The sequence below is a fragment of the Chroicocephalus ridibundus genome, chromosome 1, assembly GCF_963924245.1.
Source record: "Chroicocephalus ridibundus chromosome 1, bChrRid1.1, whole genome shotgun sequence".
In the NCBI taxonomy this organism is placed as follows: Eukaryota; Metazoa; Chordata; class Aves; order Charadriiformes; family Laridae; genus Chroicocephalus; species Chroicocephalus ridibundus.
The window spans coordinates 31,905,106-31,923,118 of record NC_086284.1 but is presented as its reverse complement, the minus strand read 5'-3'; the positions used below and the strand labels follow the sequence as shown (position 1 = coordinate 31,923,118).

Genomic DNA, 18,013 nt, shown 5'->3' with positions numbered 1-18,013 from the left:
AAAATCAGAAAGTGAATTTAAAAGACTCTACTATATAAAAAACCTTATGACTTCAAAGCAGTAATTTTCTGTATCCAGCTCCTGACTTATGAACGAGTGGGATCCACAATGATATTTTATTATCTTCCATTTTTCTATTTTGCATACATCAAAATCTAAGATTAGAAATGTATGGTTTTTATTGGTCATGAGCATAGAGAGAAACTATTTATTTTTTATTTAGCTGTCATTACTAGCATTATCAATTTTTCTGATTTTGAATCTGGAAGTTATACAGCTCTTTCTAGAATTGATATATATTCATTCCTCTATTATAATTCTCAAATATACTAGAAATTCACTAGCGTGGCCCAGAATAGCAAAAGACCTGTCAAAAGCATGTCGGAATGCATTGAAATTGACCGTTGAACCCCCTGTATTGAAATCACAGGGAGCTTAATTGCCTGTCTTTCTGGAACCAAATATAGAAGCGGTATTCCTCTGACACCTGAGCTAGTCACCCTAACCTGCCTCTGCAGTCAGGAGAAAGAAAGAGAGTGCTTTCATGGCCCAATTCAGCTCATTCTAAAACAGAATTCTAAAACACAAATGATCAACAGCCCCCTAAAAATACCTATTTCTCTTGTTCACCTAGAAAGGGAGTCTACCCAAGCAGCTCAGATGCTCGGAGCTACAAAATGGACATTTAAAATCAGATGAGATGAATCAAACTGCCTTAAACATCAGTGAGAATTGGAAACACTCCATTCTAAATAATTCACGTCTAAAAATATGGATATGGAAATTAAAAAGTTTAACATATCACAAAATTGTGATTTGTTATTCCAGTGGCGATAGTTTCATTGTAGTTGAATCATCTATTATAAAATTTGAACTAGGTAGTGTCTTGCATTGTAGGCAGAGAGGATTTGAAAAGAACAAAACTGCAGTAAAAGGTAAACACTGTTAATATCGAAATAATGTATTTCGCCTACGCTTCTAAAACCACTGAATTAGCAAAGAGTACAGTCTTCAAAAAGTTTAACTCTATATAATCGAGATAGAACTACAAAGGAGATAAAACATAACCGAAGTTCATACCCTAGCTAAACACGATTAGCACAATCAGGTAAATAATTAATTTTATCATCCAGGTTTTGTTGTTTTACCTTAGTTAAACTGATCTCTTTGATAACACACTGCTCATTATCCACTTTTCCTTTTGCCAAGAATATTGTGCCAAAAGATCCTTCTCCAATTTTTTTAATTATTTCATATTTATCCATGATGTCGTCCTCTTAAAGCAGTGTCTAAAACAAAAAAGTCCCCAAATTAGTATTGCATATTCAGTGCTGTAACATTTGAGTTTGGACTACAAACCAAATACAACACTGCCTTTTAAAACCGTCATTTTTATCACATTTTTATTAATGCTGCTCATTCTTCTTCAAAATGTCATCTCCTGCAAGTCTGCAAATTATTGCGGATCTGATTTTTCAATAAGCAGCAAGTTTATGAGTGTCTCATAAAGAAAAGCTTGAAGCTTAGTCCTAGTACACCCTAAAGTTAAAACATGAAAAGGCAGCAGAAAGCACTATGCCAGATTACGATAGGGTTTTGGAAAGTCTGACTCATTATTTCCTGAAGTTAACGGTACTACAGAATTGTTCTTGTTAATGGGAAAAATAAAATTATAATCTATTTCATGCTGATTTAGTTTAAACTAATGCGTTCTGATGTTGGCAGCAAAATGAGAAGCCACTGCATTTTGCAGCAGACCACAGCCAAGTGCAGCTGAGCATCAGCTTCCATCTGGAAACCTCTGGCAGAAATGTTAATGTCACTGGGCGCTTGCACCGTACCCATCAGCAAACTTACACACCTAAATATGAGCAGACACTATAAAACTGTTCTTACTAGTTGGCCTGAGTTTTAGCAAGGGAGATTTGTTGAGATGCTAGACTTTCCCTGTCAGGAAGACCAGGCAAGCTCTGCAACAGGCTACCTCGAGAGACTGGTCATTTCCGAGACCATGACTGGCAGTTTTTGAGGGCTGCTTTGACAGCGCAGACGGGCTGATATTCCCGCATTTATAATTTAGGTATTGGGGTGAACGCCAGCTCCGGTTGGTAGTCACTGGTGAGAAGCGGCCACTCGGGACAGGTGGGCCGCTGCCCTCATCCTGCCTATACACCCAGGCCTCTCACCGCCCGGGCCTCCCCTCTGCCGACAGCTCGACTGAAGCGGGCTCTGGGGAGGGCAGCAGGGCCAGACCTCGGCCAGGGTGGCGGGGCTCGACCACTGGGCCACCGCCTCCCTTTCAGCAGGACCTACACAAAGTCACGGGTGGTGGTCTGCAACCTCCTGCCACCGTGCCCGCTGGGGGACCGCTGCCCTTCCCGCCTCCCCTGTGGTGCCGTCGCCATAGCGACGGGGCGCGCCCGGCGGGCAGCCCTTGCCGCGGCCTCCCTCCCCTGAGGCGAGGCCAGGCCCGGCCCGGCCCGGCCCGGCCAGACCCGCTGCCGGGGGACGCGGTACCTGCGTGCGCCCAGCCGCCTACGGAGCCCCCGAAGCCAGGAGGAGGAGCCGTCCCCGGGCTCCGCGCCCCCCCCGGCGGAGGTGTGACGGGGCGGTGGCAGCGCCCGCAGGCGGGCCCGGGACAGTGGCCAGGGACGGCGAGGGCCCGCCGGGAGCTGCTGAAGCTTCCTGCATCCGACAGAGCCAATGCCAGTGGCTCCAAGATGGACCCACTGCTGGCCAAGGCTGAGCCCGTCAGTGACAGTGGTAGCGCCTCTGGGATAACACAGTTAAGAAGAGGAGAAAGGAAACTGGGCAACAGCAATTGCTTCCAGAGGGGGGTGAGAATATGTGAGAACAAAAACTGCAGACACCAAGGTCGGTGAAGAAGGAGGGGCAGGAGGTGCTCCAGGCACTGGAGCAGAGATTCCCCTGCAGCCTGTGGTGAAGACCATGGTGAGGCAGGCTGTCCCCCTGCAGCCCATGGAGATCCATGGGGGCGCAGATACCCACCTGCAGCCCATGGAGGACCCCATGCTGGAGCAGGTGGATGCCCAAAGGAGGCCGTGACTCCGTGGGAAGCCCATGCTGGGCCGGCTCCTGGCAGGATCTGTGGCCCCATAGAGAGAAGCCCACGCTGAAGCAGGTTCGCTGTCAGGACTTGTGACCCCATGCGGGATCCACACTGGAGCAGTCTGTTCCTGAAGGAGTGCACCACGTGGAAGGGACCCACGCTGGAGCAGCTGGTGAAGAACTGCAGCCTGTGGGAAGGACTCATTGGAGAACTTTGTGGAGGACTGTCTCCTGTGGGAGGGACCCCAGGCTGAAGCAGAGGAAGAGTGTGAGGAGTCCTCCCCCTGAGGAGGAAGGAGCAGCAGAGACAACGTGTGATGAACTGACCACAACCCCCATTCCCCGTCCCCCTGCGCCGCTGTGGGGAAGGAGGTAGATAAGTCGGGAGTGAAGTTGAGTCCGGGAAGAAGGGAGGGGTGGGGAGAAGGTGTTGTTAAGATTTAATTTTTATTTCTCATTATCTAACTCTGATTTGATTGGAAAGTAAATTAAACTAATTTACCCAAGTTGAGTCTATTTTGCCCCTGATGGTAATTGGTGAGTGATCTACTTGTCCTTATCTTGACCCACGAGCCTTTTGTTGTATTTTCTCTCCCCTGTCCAGCTGAGGAGGGGAGTGACAGAGTGGCCTTTGGTGGGCACCTTGAGTCCCACCAGGGTCAACCCACCACAATGTAGTGTTTCAGTATGTAGTGAGGAAGAAAAACTTCACGCATTCTCATAGTGTTACACCATCTCTTCGAAATATTTCAAGGGGGAAATTTGAACAATGCTATTAGCACTAATGTTTTTGACTGAACATTTCTGCAAAGCTACTACCAACTCCAAATACACTGAACATCTACACTTGTTATTTGCAAGCGTTCTAGCTAAAAAAACTTGTTATGCATTTTCCACCCTCAGTTTAGTGATACAGAAAACATGCCCACTCTGAATTTTTTGCTGAAATAATTTTATTAATAACTAAGACTATTAACAACAATGATTTGGATTATAAATACTGGCAAGTCTAACTTCAGTTACTGTACATAAATTCAAGTTTTCAGTCACTGTGTTTCAATACCATTTTCAGTTCCGACACCCAGTCTGGGTCATCTTCCTCGAAGTCCCTAAAAATAGATTTCAAAATGTTATTTTGCAAAGCAAAATACAACTTTATAAATCTTTATTTTCCTTTTTCCCCCTAAAATTACCCTAGAACTAGGAGAAATTACATTAAAAATATCAACACGAGAGACTTTATTTCCTGCACAATTGTGATTAAGGAACCAATAGCTGTTCTTCTCTTTTGAATTTACCCAAATAAGTTTCATCAAAAGCAGAAACAAATGCATATACTAAGAGACTGCAAATATGTTGATATTAACAGCTTGCCGCTGAACTGCAGTAATACGTGCTTAAGTAGTTCATCTCCAAGTGCCACAAAAATAAAGAATGGCATAAACTGAGATTCTGAGAATCCAAGAAATCCCCCCAAAACATACCCACATCTGTAAAATACAGATGTTCAGAATGTGTTGATGTACACTCTGCTCTTTCAAAAACAGAAGTGGGTCACTCAGTTAAACAGAACATGGAAGTTAGAAAGTATCAACAAATTTGTCTCAGTAAGTAGGTACCAAAGAGATTTTATTGCACTATGCATGAAAGAGTAGGAAGAATGATACACAAACACAGCAAACATACTACTAGGCAAGTAGATTTGCCACTGGTTATCTGATTTCACGGTCAGAGTACAAAGATTTTTCATGCAAGAAGGCTTTGCACTTTACTGGGGATCTAATTTCATCTCATGCTTTCACTTTTGCAAAGTCATCAGAAAATTATTGGCCTATCTGCTAGTAACAAGCAACATGTTTAATCTCAACACCATCCATAACTATAAATATAGCAAAGAAAACCTGTAAGATAGCAAACACTAAATTTTAAGATCATTACGTAAGAGAGGGATGGATTTAGATGCTGAGAAAAATACTACATTTTCTTCGGGGGAACGTCTTTCTGTAAAAATCACTTAGAGGAACCAAAGACAACAAAAATACAAGGATGTCATTTGGACGTACGTGTCATCATCATCAGATCTAGGCTCAAGTCTCTCAGAATCTATGACAATAGCTTCATGTTCACCATCTACTTCATCGGATGCTTCAGTTTCATCGGAAAGTGGACCTCTTAATATATTTCCAGAAGCTTTGAAAGTATAAAAATGAAAATGTCACTGAAATCCTTTAATTTTAAAAATAAAATTATTAAGAATATAAATACAATATAGTCTTTCTAATGTGTCCCCATTTCTCAGCAGATTCCAGTACAAGCTGTTATCTATTTGAAGTGGAGAGATAAACTCATAATGCAACTGAAGTGCAGAACAAGTATTTACAATTTATGGCCGTGCGCATCTATAGATCTCATCTCTAGCTGTGCCATCTTGCCATCCTGTCTGCAAAACAGGGCACTACTGACTTACTGAAGGTGGATTTACCTGACGAGGCTACAGCCTATTTATTGCACCTCCCTAACGCGTACACCAGGCCGCTCAGCAGGACAGAGACTTCATGGCTCTGCAGTCACAGTCAGCATTTCTGTCACAATCTTACTCAGCTATTGAGCTGCCATTGAAAGTTCTTCATAAAGAGATGTGCAATCACTCATGGATTCTCAGCTGGGATTTTTGTAATCCCACATTTCATTCAACAAACTTAAAAAAAAAACCCCAAAACAGCCTGTTGTGACGTGAACTCAAATGCACAAGCTCTATATGTAAGGGCTGTGTATGTAAAATAAAAAAAAAGGCTTTATTAACAAACCTGGGTATTTACCTGGTTTATAAATTGTGTATGTTTTAAATGCTAAACTGACATCTGCGTTACTGAGAATGTTCATCAGGGTCTGAGGAGTTTCCTTGTTCCACTGCTTACGTGGCTTATTTTCACTGTAGTTTATAACACAGCCACCTAGGTATAAAATCATTAATAAAAACTGCATTATCAGTGTGGATTACAAGATCACATTCAAGAGAAAAATACAGGAGGAAAAGAGTCTAGATGTTTCCATCTGTAGCTCTGCTGACCTCTCAACATGAAGTTGATACTGTCACTATTAAGAGGAAAGAAAATTACCGAAGGCCACAGTGGGGCCTTCTGCCATCAGAGAGCCAGAAGAAACTGGCCAGGAGTGTGAGGGCTCTCTGCAAACTTACTTGGTGGCTCTATAAATCTCACAGAATGGAGCCTGTGGCCATTTTTCTGCCTTTTAATAGCCGAACACCTAAATGCATGCATTCTTCTGTTCTCTTCCCTCACCCTGCATATAATTATCACGTAACTTTCCTACCACAGCTTGGGAATTTTCTGACTACTCAAATCTTGATTATTTATTTCAATAGCAACTGTTCACATTTACTTAGAATACACATCCATAATCACAGGTAATAATTATAATAATCACAAACAGTGTGGGGCATTTTAAAATTGAAACGTTTTTAAGAAGAAATCCCATGTTAAGTTTTCTAATTAAAAGCTGTTGATGTAGAAGAAGAATCTCTGCCTCACATCTGAGGCGCATCATTAATAGTTCTTGTCACTGGCATAATCTGTATGTTAAATGATAACAGAAGTAGAGGTGCGCATGTTATATGCTCCCAATAGTACGCTGTACTTGAAAGACAGGCAGCTGCATTCTGCATCAAATGAATTCCTCAGTGTTACCCCCACAAATGGCATATTAGGAGGAGGGTTGGTAGGATAATTTATTAGTAATGATTGTAGTTTCAAGGTTGCTAACGTTATCTGTGGCTTTCATCACTCTTTGCAATCCTCCTGTCACACAAGACCACAAATAAATTCTCTTCAGCATAGTGGACTTTTTGAGTGCTTGTTAATAAAATATTTTAAAATTATTTTTATATCATTTAAAATATGACCAGTAAAGTTTTGGCTTTTAAAACCTGTAAAGAACCACTGATATTACTTGAATTAAAACCACATTTAATTAAATCTTACTTTTAGCCTCTTCAGATGTAAAACTGGAAGAAAGCAAGGATGCACTTTCCAGGACATCCATTACAGTACTGGATATTCTCTTTTCCCATTGTCTCCTATGGGCATGTGACAAATCAGTAATTCCTCGGAGGACATCAGAAGTTTCTACTGTAACTGCAACCAAAAGAAGGATGACAACCAGCATCTAACTTGATTCTCTGTCCATGTGAACTAGCTGTAAGCGTACAGCACTTCACTAACAGTGACGTTTGATTCTGTGGGTACAAGTCTGGACTTGGTAACAGTTTCCCATACATTTACTCTGTACCAAATGTTTTCGATCAATCATTTTTTAACAGTTTGGCCAAGATTTTTCTTTTATTAGTGTTTTTGAAATCTCAGATGAGCAGTATGAATCAATATAATTGCAGAAGTAACAGACAGTGGCACGGTTTTCTATAGGTCCAGACTTGATGCTCTACTTGTTTAAATGGCTGGATCATTGACATTTAGATATCACTACGTAGAAGGAAATGCATCAGCCTTAACACTGTAAAACTTACCCTCTTCATCAGATTTTCTTTGTTCCTTTGTGCTTTCACGCAAATCCTTAGTATTATTTTTCCTTTCTAAGGAGCTATGCTTGCTTTCATCTTTACTTTGCTTTAAAAGAGTAAAGACTATTAATCATTATCCTTGTTATTGAGAAAAACAAAGCAGTAATATTAACATGGCATTAATTATTTTAGCTTTGCTATTAAATGGCTGGCCTAACGGTCTGAAAACTAAACCACTGATACCATGAAACCAATTGCAATTGCACTGTATCTATTACTGCACTGTATTTCACCCTATGTGTCCTTTTTTGACAGACAATCTCAGTTTTTAAAGATAAGCACATACGCAATTTGTGGGTTTATTTTTTTTACATTTAAGAACAGTAGCAATGTAAAGATAAATGAGTCATATTCCCAGGGAAAACAAGATGCACCCAAATATTAAGCTTCTCAGACTGACAGGTTTATCAAAAGAAAAAAAAAAAAAAGAAGCCTTACTGGCTTATTGAACATGTTTTGAAAAATATACTCAATACGGCTGAGCCAGGCTGTGCTATAATGTACCTTGGCCACCTGTGACTTAATTCTCCTCACCTGAAATCTCACATGGGCCCTAAAACTTAGCGAGAATTATGTCCAGACTAGACTGTTTCCACAGCAGCCTGTTCAAAATGTGTCCCTAAAGCAAAGAAAATGCATTAATTTTTGCAGTATCTCAAAACACAGAAAAACAGGAGAGGGGTTTTTCGGATTCTTTTTTTTTTTCTTGACAGGGGTATAAGGAACTAGTTTAGTTTGGAACTAATCTAAATGTGGGAAGCATCAAAGTTACAGTGGTGGGAAATGCACAGGAAAAGTCTGCAATTTGAACACAGGTGACAGCTGACCCTCTGTGGTTTAGCATACTAATAATTTTCCATATGAACTTTTCTATAATACAGAGCATTCTAAATTACTAAAATATTAATATTATATTTATATTTGAATACTTACCCTATTTTCTTTCTTATTATCTGAGCTTCCACCAGCCATGACACTACCTGATACATGAACGAACAGGTTCAAGAGTTAATACCTTCAGTAAACATTTGTGGTAAAGCAGTATTCCAGAGGTATGACAGCAACACCACTGAACCAAGCAATGACAATTCTGTGAAAGCTTCTTCACACTTCTGCAACGTTGCTCATTCTCAACAGGGAGTCCCTCTACTATTCAGTTCCAAATGTGTACAAATTTTGGTGTAGCTAAATTTATGCAGAAGAAGAAAATCCAACATTCTCTCTAAAAATTAAATAATGAAAATAACTTGCTTCACCATATTCTGGGAAAGAAGGCATTGTCACATTTGAAATATATGCAACAGCTAGAAGTTTTTCTCATTTTAAAACTGAAAGGTTTAATTCTAGCACAAGTCTTAAGACTCATGATGTATGTATTGTAGCTCTGCACCATACTTCTCATGCTGGAATAGAATTTATGCCCTTCAAGCATTTTTCCATACAAGTTCAATAATATTACATATTAATAATATTTACATACAATATCAATAATATAAATAAATAATATTTAAAATAATTAAAAGTAGATTTGAACATATGTTAATGTTTTATAGCTGTATTTACAATCTTACAATTCCTAGTCATGTTGTCATTCCTTACATCAAGAAAAATGTTGCTGACTTACCCTTTGGTCTTGCTGCATTGCCTTCATGTTTCTTGGTTTCCTTTAATACCTGCTCAAACTCATTTGTCATCTGTAATATGCATAAAGAGATGCAAGTACTGTACCATTTTAACCTTTCTCAAATTATTGTATATGCTTATACACATGTATATGCTTATGTTAAAAACAGACTTACTATACAAAAGTACTGTTATAGCTAACAGCTAACAATATCTCATTTCAGCAGCATCATGTCAGTATTTCAACTTTTTTTTTTTCAAAACAAACCCCTCTAAAAACTCATTTTTCTGAGAAGTCTACAACTGTATTTATGGCCTTTAGAGTAGGGCCTACACCACAGTACATTTTATATTGTTATACACTAACAAGCTACAAAAGAAACTGATTTAGTATATAAAATGTAGATACTATTGTTTAAATCTAGAGGCAAAGAATACACCGTACCTCAGAAGGCAAACAATTTTTGATAAGTTTAGTTAAGCAACTTCTTGCAAGAATAGTACTGGCCGATGGACGATTCTTGGGATTTCTTTTAAACATCTGTTTTATTAAGTAATGAAGTTCATAGGAATAGTGAGATGGTAGTGGATTGTAGGACCCTTTGCATATCTTAAGGATGAGATGCTTCCAGCTATTGGCTTGAAACTGCATTAAAAATAAATCAACATTAGAGCATGGAGTTAAAGCACAAGGTAAAAAGAAGCTGATATAATTTAAGAGCATGTTTAATTATATAAAAATACATGGTATGTCTCTATGTGTAGGCTCGCTACTACCATACTGATTTGGTTCCCAGTTTGACAGTTTCAGGGCTCTAATTCAGAGGTGTGGAATAACGACCCTGAGTGAACGCATCAGTAACTTTCCTTTACGTTTTCCAGGGCTATTACATAGGCATTTATTTATGTTAACAATGACAGAAATGTAATTTGCTGAGAATGAAAATATCACAATTTGCATAAAAAGTTTGACTAAAGCCAGATCAAAATGGACACTGCAAACAATAACCTGTACAACTGGAAAACAGGTGGGAGTTACTCCTATAAATTTAAAATTGTTCAATGTCCTAGTTTTGTCTGGGATAGAGTTGATTTTCTTCCTAGCAGCTGGTATAGTGCTATGTTTTGGATTTAGGATAAGAATAATGTTGATAACACACTAATATTTTAGCTGTTGCTAAGCAGTAACCATTACGTGATGGAGCCCTGCTTTCCTGGAGATGGCTGAACACCTGCCTGACAATGGGAAACAGTGAATAAATTCTTTGTTTTGCTTTGCTGGCATGCGTGGTTTTTGCTTTACTTATTAAACTGTCTTTATCTCAACCCATGAGTTTTCTCATTTTTACTCTTCTGATTCTCCCCCACATCCCACCGGGGGGTAGTGAGTGAGCAGCTGTGTGGTGCTTAGTTGCCAGCTGGGGTTAAACCACGACATTCAAATTTTATTTTTGTAGGAATATAGCATTCAGTAAATTTGGATCGTCTTAGTGTCCTTTACTTCATATAATTGAGGTCAGAATCAAACTACAAGACTGAAACTGCAAGCCAGGAGAGATGCAGACTTCAATTTAAAATAAAAAAAAATAAATCATCAGAAGTAGTTTATCAAGGCACAAATACCCTCTTGCAAATCTATATGAAATAGCTCAAGTTGTTACTTTCCTCAGCTGACAGTTAACCAGTCTTCAGTCAGGAATTGCTGCTTACAAGTACGAGTCATCGGACGACTGCGGTATCAGCGGGGACAGCTATAACCATGGACGGCAACAGCCTGGGCAAAAATGGCTGAGAAACTTCTATCTCCATGCAGAAAGTTTTCTTATGCCACACCCCACTGCTTGGCTGCAGAGTGCCAGGCATCCATGGCGTAGCTTTTATATCACCTCTGATAGATTATGCAAGAACATATGTGACCATCACGTAAAACCAGATACATATTATTTCACTGCTGCTAAAAAGGGAATACTCCACTCCTTGGCATCCCAGCTCCGAGCACTGCCTGAATAGCTGTGACACTGCCAAAGCCTTGCCACAGACCTACTTAGGCTAACACACACCTATCCAGAGACTCCTTTAAAACTAAGAAAAAATGACCTTAAATTAGGACAATGTTATTTTCTTGCAAAACAAACATAACCTGATAAGGGCTCTTGCATTAGCCATGTGTCTGGATATAGACGCCAGAGGAAGTTAACACATGAGAAGCATAGCATCAACACTGTAGAAGACAGTGTCCCAGAATGACAGAACCATCCATCAAGGTTCCCGCTGTCTCAATAGGAGGATAGTGCTTGGACACTGACTTGTTTGATTTGAAGAAAAAGCAAATAGGTATATCACTGATGTGAGGTTCAAAACTTCTTACTGCTTACTACGTTTTCCTACACTTGCACACAATATATTCTCGTTAGCAAAGATTTTGAGTGTCCTTGCCTACATCTTCTGTGATTGTCTTGATCCTGTAAAACACAATGCTCACTGCAACATCCCTGCAGATATCTGGAACCAGTCTGGCGGCCGCTGGACTCCTTAATAAGCCCCAGATCACGTCACTGATATTGAGTAAAATTACCCAAGAAAGAAAAAAAATAATTGTTTTCTAACAATTTCGAAAACTGTGTATTTTACAGAAGGGTCCAACAGGTTCCAAAAGCTGCTGAAAAACAGAAGGCATGTAGTGGAGGAGGAGTGAGAAGGGTAGAGCAATACTTCCTTCTTTTAGAAGCAGCAGCAAACACATCAGTCAAATTATAATTGACTGTGAATCCATCAAACCACAACTAACAGCTAATTAAGTTTTAAGGAATTCCAATACTCTTCTGATAGCAATAAAGCTATACTTACCGGATGTTTAAGAGTGCATAGCTCATACAGAATACATCCCAGAGACCATATATCACTGTAGGTATAGAGAAAGATGAGAAATTTTAAGCCAAAAATTACAATTTAATATCCTGCCTAGAAAAAGTGAAATTCATTATGTGTACAGAGCTGAATAAACTAAAAATAAATATACGTAACCATAAAAGACAAAACAATTACGTGTTTAACATCTCCAGGGGAAATGATCTTGCTTATTTTATCCTATCCTGATGTAAAAAAGGATGACTGTCATACAGTTGTAGTTGGCTTTTTACTCCTAGAATGTCTCTTAAGCAATTTGCTGCAACAATATTTATCCTTCTGTACTTGAAAGCCTTTGTGTTCCATGGCCCTTAACATCAGATGGCAGACACACAATCCTAATTCTGAGAGTTGGAATTCTGGCCTTGCCAACAGGAATTCTCCTACTGAGAATAAAATATCATCTTCCACCAAAAGCAAGTACTGCCACCTGCACAAGAAGCAACTGATGCCCTTCTTGCAAGAGGAGCAGAAAAAAACTTAAGTGCTAGGTTTCTTCCCTCCTGTGGAAAATGAGTCACTTGGTCCAGGAACAACTAGGGTCACAGAACAGATGTAGGGGAGGGGACATAAAATGACTTGGTATTTTGGAGTCTGGGAGGAAGCTGTAAACGCATTACTATCTCAGAAGGACCAGAATAACTGGAGTCTATAAATCTAAGTCATTAGTTCTGTAGCCAGTATCCCTACATTGCCATCAGGACTGGCAAGAAGAGCTTTAAAAATATGACCGTCCAGAAAAATAAGACCAGCAAAAAGACACAGACACATACACATGTATGTCCGTAAATACATGTGTGTATGTTTGTATGTATGTAATTACTCTCCCAAATGCACAGAGAGGTCTGCACACCAGTTTTCAAACTTTTAAGGCTAAAGATACTGTACTCTCAGTTACCTAAGTAAAGAGGAATTTAGGCCTTTTCATCTTAAAAAAACTGTAACTACCTCTTTCTAAATATTCTTCAGCCTGATACCTTCTCCAAACAAAATATGGATAAACCACAAAGGCAGACTGAGACACTAATAAAAAGACACACATCAGTCAGGCATTATTTGTGAACACTGAAGACAAAAATACCTTTTGTTGTTGTATGGCATGCTTTCCCATATTTCTGGAGGTACGTAATACGGAGTTCCCACATACGTGCAAGCATATGACTCTGGACTATTGAAATGACAAAGAAGAAACACCAGATGAAAAGTAATGATTTAAGAACTCTGTACTATTTATCAGTAGTAAAATAAAACTTTACACCACTGAGATCAGTAGAGATATCCACATACTGTGCAAGAACGCGTGCAGATCCAAAATCTCCCAATTTGACTCTTCCACTTTGAGTGAGGAAGACGTTCTGCATTTCAAGAGCATAGATTAACATACTTAAATATCATTCTAAGAAACATTTATGCAATTTGTATATACAGAAAACACAGTGACAATTGCTTCTGATTTTTTATATTTATATTTCCTTGTGCCTCCTAATACTTCTACAAAAAAAAATTAAGAACTTTGTTGTGTTTAAAGGGAAATGGAAAGGTTTTATGGGCCTAAAGCCCCAACATCAGTAGCAGAGGAAGAATCAGAGCATAGAAATGCCTTAATCTTGATGCTGTACTCAAACCACTAAGGTCACACTTTCTTCTTAATTTCTCTTTCTACTAGAAAAGAGTAAGAAAGAAAAAATGAGAGGCAAGATATTTACAGACTGCATGCTGCATACACATTTTATACTTCTGTTATTGTTTAAAATGATATGCATTCTGTCACAAGCAATTGGTGCTATCAGCAGTATGGATATGAAGGGTATAGCTATATTACGCCCACAATATCATGTCATCCCATACACTCAACAACTTCATTTACTTAATATTCTCAAGCCTAAATGCAAAACACAGCACATAGCAGTAACAGGAAATTACGAAAGAGGGAGCTGAACTTCTGCATGCAGAAGAGAGTTTATTAATGGCAACAAAACTTGCCCTTTTCACCTTGGATTTGATATCCCTGTGCAGCACACGTTTATCGTGAATGTGCTTCACACCCAGGCACATCTGCACGAACCAGTGAAGGATCTGAAAAGAGTAACTACGAGTTATAACAGCTCAATGCTACAGCATATAATGAATACTTCACTAATAGATAAAAAAAAAACATTAAGAAAGAAAATAGCAGCATGTTCAGAATATCTGAGAGTTAAAAGTAACTAGCGTAACAGCCTACACTCAGCATGAAATACAAAGATTTAAAATATAGTATATTTTAACATGGCAGAAGGAATGTTTACTACCTGTGCCTAGAAAACTCGAATAATACATAACAATAACGAAGCTAAGGAGTCACTACATGGCACTTTATCCAATGGTCATTTTTATAAGTAGTCAATTACAACTTCATAGTAAAGTAGCAAATGAAAAAGAAACAAAAAACCCACACTGAAATAACATACTGTTTCTAAAAGGAAATGTATTATTTTTAAAAGTACCAAGTAAAGTTCTTAAAGATGCTTGGCCAATCTAAATATTAGATTAGGTGAGGATTCTGTTCTTTTCATTTTAACTAAGAAGATGCTCCTAACTGTGGCAGGAAGTAGTTTTCAATCAGTACAATGTCACTCTGGACCTTCTCCTAAGTCATTTTATAGTCTCTGTGATAAAAGGAGTTAATGCCTGCTGAACGGTTTCAACATTTAATTATTACATAAAATGCAACCATTTAGTCTCCTGGCTAGTTTTATTTATCTTACCAGAGTGCTTTATTTACTTTTTATTTGCAGTACTTCTTACTGTGCTTTAAATTCTGGCTGAAGTTTGTGTTAAATTTTTCCTTAAATGCATAAATTTACGTGTGCAAACCTGACCCTGTTTTTCACACTGCCTGCACAATTCTCAGATACAGACAGCAATTTCTTTTTTATTCCTTTAAGTCCAATTCTCATCTTGTTCTGCTGGAAATTAACAAAGAAATAATGCTTCTATTGTATTTATAAGTGTCTTTGTTTCATTTAAGGTACTTCAAGGTGTTTGTGTATCTATAATTCGCTTTACGTGATGCCAGGTGCTTCAGTTTACATGAAAAAGGATTCCTAGGTCCTTGGTTCAAACTGCTGTCTTTTCTTACCGTATCTTCAGGGAACAGATTTCCTCCTTGGTGTTTAATTTTTTGCATTAGATCTCCATCATCACAATATTCCATCACTATATAGAGATGTCCATCAGCTAAATTTTAGGTAATTTAAGAATAATTAGTATTTTCGTTAGCAGAAATATATTATTTGTACTATAAAGCTCTGACTACATGCAATGTATTATGTATTACAATAAACATGTATTTTGTTTATAACAGGAATTATAAACAACAACAAAAAGTAATCTTGATCCCTCAGGAATATGCAACTTTAAACAAATAAAGGTATTTTAAGTTTTTATATTTACCTTCAAATGATTCTTTATAGGCAACGATATTTGGATGTTTCATTTTAGCCAAAAGAATTGCTTCCTTCCTAGAGTTCTCTATATCAGATGAAGACTGAAAATGTAAGTATGCTTATATAAATGTCACAACTAACAAATTTTCACATATACACACAATGCATCTCACTTTCCAGAAGGAAAATATTTTTAAGAATTGTTCCTCAGTTATTTTAAGAAGTCATTTAGAAACTTGAAAACCACATCATTTTTAATCTACGGTTTATTACTAGCTGAAGACCTCTTCAGTTTTTGTGGGGGTTTTTGTTTGTTATTTTTGAGAGGATATTTTCCTGCTTCAGTTACTGACTTTTCCTATTTTAAAAGTGCAGAATTATGAAACAAAGCAGCACACACTGACTTTGAAACAGCTGAGAGTCTACACGGCATGAACTCAGTATAAAGCCAAGTGCCCAGGTATTAACTGAGCTTCAGCCTCCATAAAGCTAGTGCCTCCATTTTGTGATTTGTTGCTTAACTAAGTGCAGAGGAGGTAACCCAAATAACTAATTACCAGCAATAATATGAGGCTAATTTCCTCATTAGGTGTTGCAGATGAAATCTGCATCCTAGTGAAATCAATGGGAATCCAGCCAAGGACATCAGGAGAACAGGGGTTTCATTCTCATTGTCTTCTTAAGGGCTATACTTCCCTACACTTCCCCAAACTGATCAAATTTTGCTACTTTACTTATCAACAACATCAACTCAGACAAAATTATGTATCAGCAATTACATGCAACTAATACACAAAACTCTCAGCAAAAGTGTTCAGCATTTCAAAAATATATCCAGAACGATGACTTTTTTCTTTTTTTTTTTAAGTTGTGGGTGAGGTGATGTACACGCCACGCTTACCATGGGAAGTCTTATTTCCTTCATTGCATACTGCTGGTCACTGATTCTATGATGAACTAGGAGAGCTCTGCCAAAGGATCCCACTCCTAGTACTTTCAACACTTTGTATTCTTCCATTCTTTATAAGCCTAGGTCTAACTCTTCTCTTCAGTCCCTTTCACAGGATGATCTTCTAAACTTTGTCATGATCTTGATTAATTTCTTGAAATTTGTTGTTAATATAACCTGCACAAGAAAAAAAAAACAACTGCAAAATAACGAGAATGGGTGATAAATGTTGGTATCTACAACTATTCAGTATTACCATAAATACAGTTCCAACCACTGTTGTGATTTTGCTGAAAATGAGCATGAAAATGAAATTTTGAATGCTAAAGCTCTTTGAAAACATAAATTATAGGCCTACAACCTGGCATCTTCTTTTTGTTACCTGCACTTTTGCAGGTAATGCTAAACAAAAACTCACCAGGCACAATATTATAAACTTCAAGCTTCCAGTGACAATTCTGACCTAAAACAGCATAAGCAAGATCAAACTGGAAAAAGTTACCGGTGCTCATGCACAAAGCCCTCGAAGACTGGCAGATTTAGGACAGGATAAGATAGGATAGAACAGGACAACACAGGGTAAGATAAGATAGGACAGGACAGGACAGGACAGTTCAGCTCAAGGGGCCTACAAGGATCATGTAGTCCAACTGCTTGACCACTTCAAGGCTGACCAAAAGTTAAAGAATGTTAAGGGAATTGTCTAAATGCCTTTTAAACACTGACAGCCTTTGGGCATCAACCAGCTCTCTAGGAAGCCCGTTCCAGCGTTTGACCACCCTCTCTGTAAAGAAACGCTTCCTAATGCCCAGTCTAAACCTCGCCTGGCGCTGCTTTGAACCATTCCCACATGTCCTATCACTGGATTTACAGATTATGTGCTTTCTTCAATACGCTGCCACTTTAAGTTAGTTATCCACAATTTAAACTCGCTTTATATATACACCAGTGCACACATGGGTGTTTTAACAGGCCGACAAGCTGGTTTTAGAAGGCATCTCAGGCCTTAATTGTTCCTGAAAGGACAAAATGCCAATTTACTCAGAGGCTGGAAAATAAACACGCTGATTAATTCACTTGGGAAAAAAACCTCTGAAGGCCCCTATGTGATGAATAAAGATGGTGTTTTTTAGGGGAGCAGGCACGCTCGGTGTGCGCTTTGCATTAACAGCGGTTAAACTTGGTAGCTATGTCTCCGTTTCTCTGAGGAAAGGAAGACAAAGGCCGCCCCGGGCCCCGCCGGGCCCTCAACGCCTGAGGCGTTACTCACCTCAGAGGGACCACGCAAACCACCTCGAAGCCTGAGGAAAAAGCCCTCTCAGCCAAGGCGCTGCGTCTTCTGCCCATCCGAGCCGGGCACCATTAGCTTCCCCGGGTTGGGCTGGGGGCGGAGGATCGGGGAGGAGGAGGATAGCGCTGCCTCAGAGAGCGGGCGGGACC

The 18,013-nt window shown here is 39.1% G+C and overlaps 2 protein-coding genes across 5 annotated transcripts in view; both read right to left on the bottom strand.

Annotated features, from left to right (window-relative positions):
• The window catches only part of NEK5 (NIMA related kinase 5), a 28,549-nt gene extending 25,962 nt beyond the window's left edge, over positions 1 to 2,587 (bottom strand). The window contains exons 1-2 of the mRNA XM_063333622.1: positions 2,518 to 2,587; positions 1,149 to 1,289 (exon numbers count right to left, since the gene is read on the bottom strand). Of these exons, the coding sequence (XP_063189692.1) occupies positions 1,149 to 1,265 (117 nt within the window). The 5' untranslated portion in view covers positions 1,266 to 1,289; positions 2,518 to 2,587. The remainder of the gene's footprint in view (positions 1 to 1,148; positions 1,290 to 2,517) is intronic.
• Positions 2,588 to 4,044: 1,457 nt separating this feature from the next.
• On the bottom strand, positions 4,045 to 17,974 carry NEK3 (NIMA related kinase 3). 4 transcript variants are annotated; one of them, XM_063333583.1, is made up of 16 exons: positions 17,844 to 17,974; positions 16,526 to 16,750; positions 15,632 to 15,725; positions 15,318 to 15,415; positions 14,189 to 14,272; positions 13,484 to 13,551; positions 13,278 to 13,364; positions 12,137 to 12,191; positions 9,735 to 9,935; positions 9,291 to 9,360; positions 8,600 to 8,646; positions 7,613 to 7,712; positions 7,071 to 7,223; positions 5,889 to 6,023; positions 5,133 to 5,259; positions 4,045 to 4,178 (listed from the first exon to the last, which is right to left on the bottom strand). In XM_063333583.1, exons 2-16 carry the CDS (start codon positions 16,640 to 16,642, stop codon positions 4,112 to 4,114), a joined length of 1,503 nt encoding a protein of 500 aa, XP_063189653.1. In that variant the 5' UTR covers positions 16,643 to 16,750; positions 17,844 to 17,974; the 3' UTR covers positions 4,045 to 4,111. The 4 variants fall into 4 exon arrangements, with proteins under 4 accessions (XP_063189653.1, XP_063189661.1, XP_063189670.1 ...); XM_063333591.1 differs by lacking the exon at positions 7,071 to 7,223; XM_063333600.1 differs by lacking the exon at positions 17,844 to 17,974 and having other exon boundaries at positions 15,632 to 15,709; positions 16,526 to 16,618.
• Between the last annotated feature and the right edge of the window lie 39 nt (positions 17,975 to 18,013).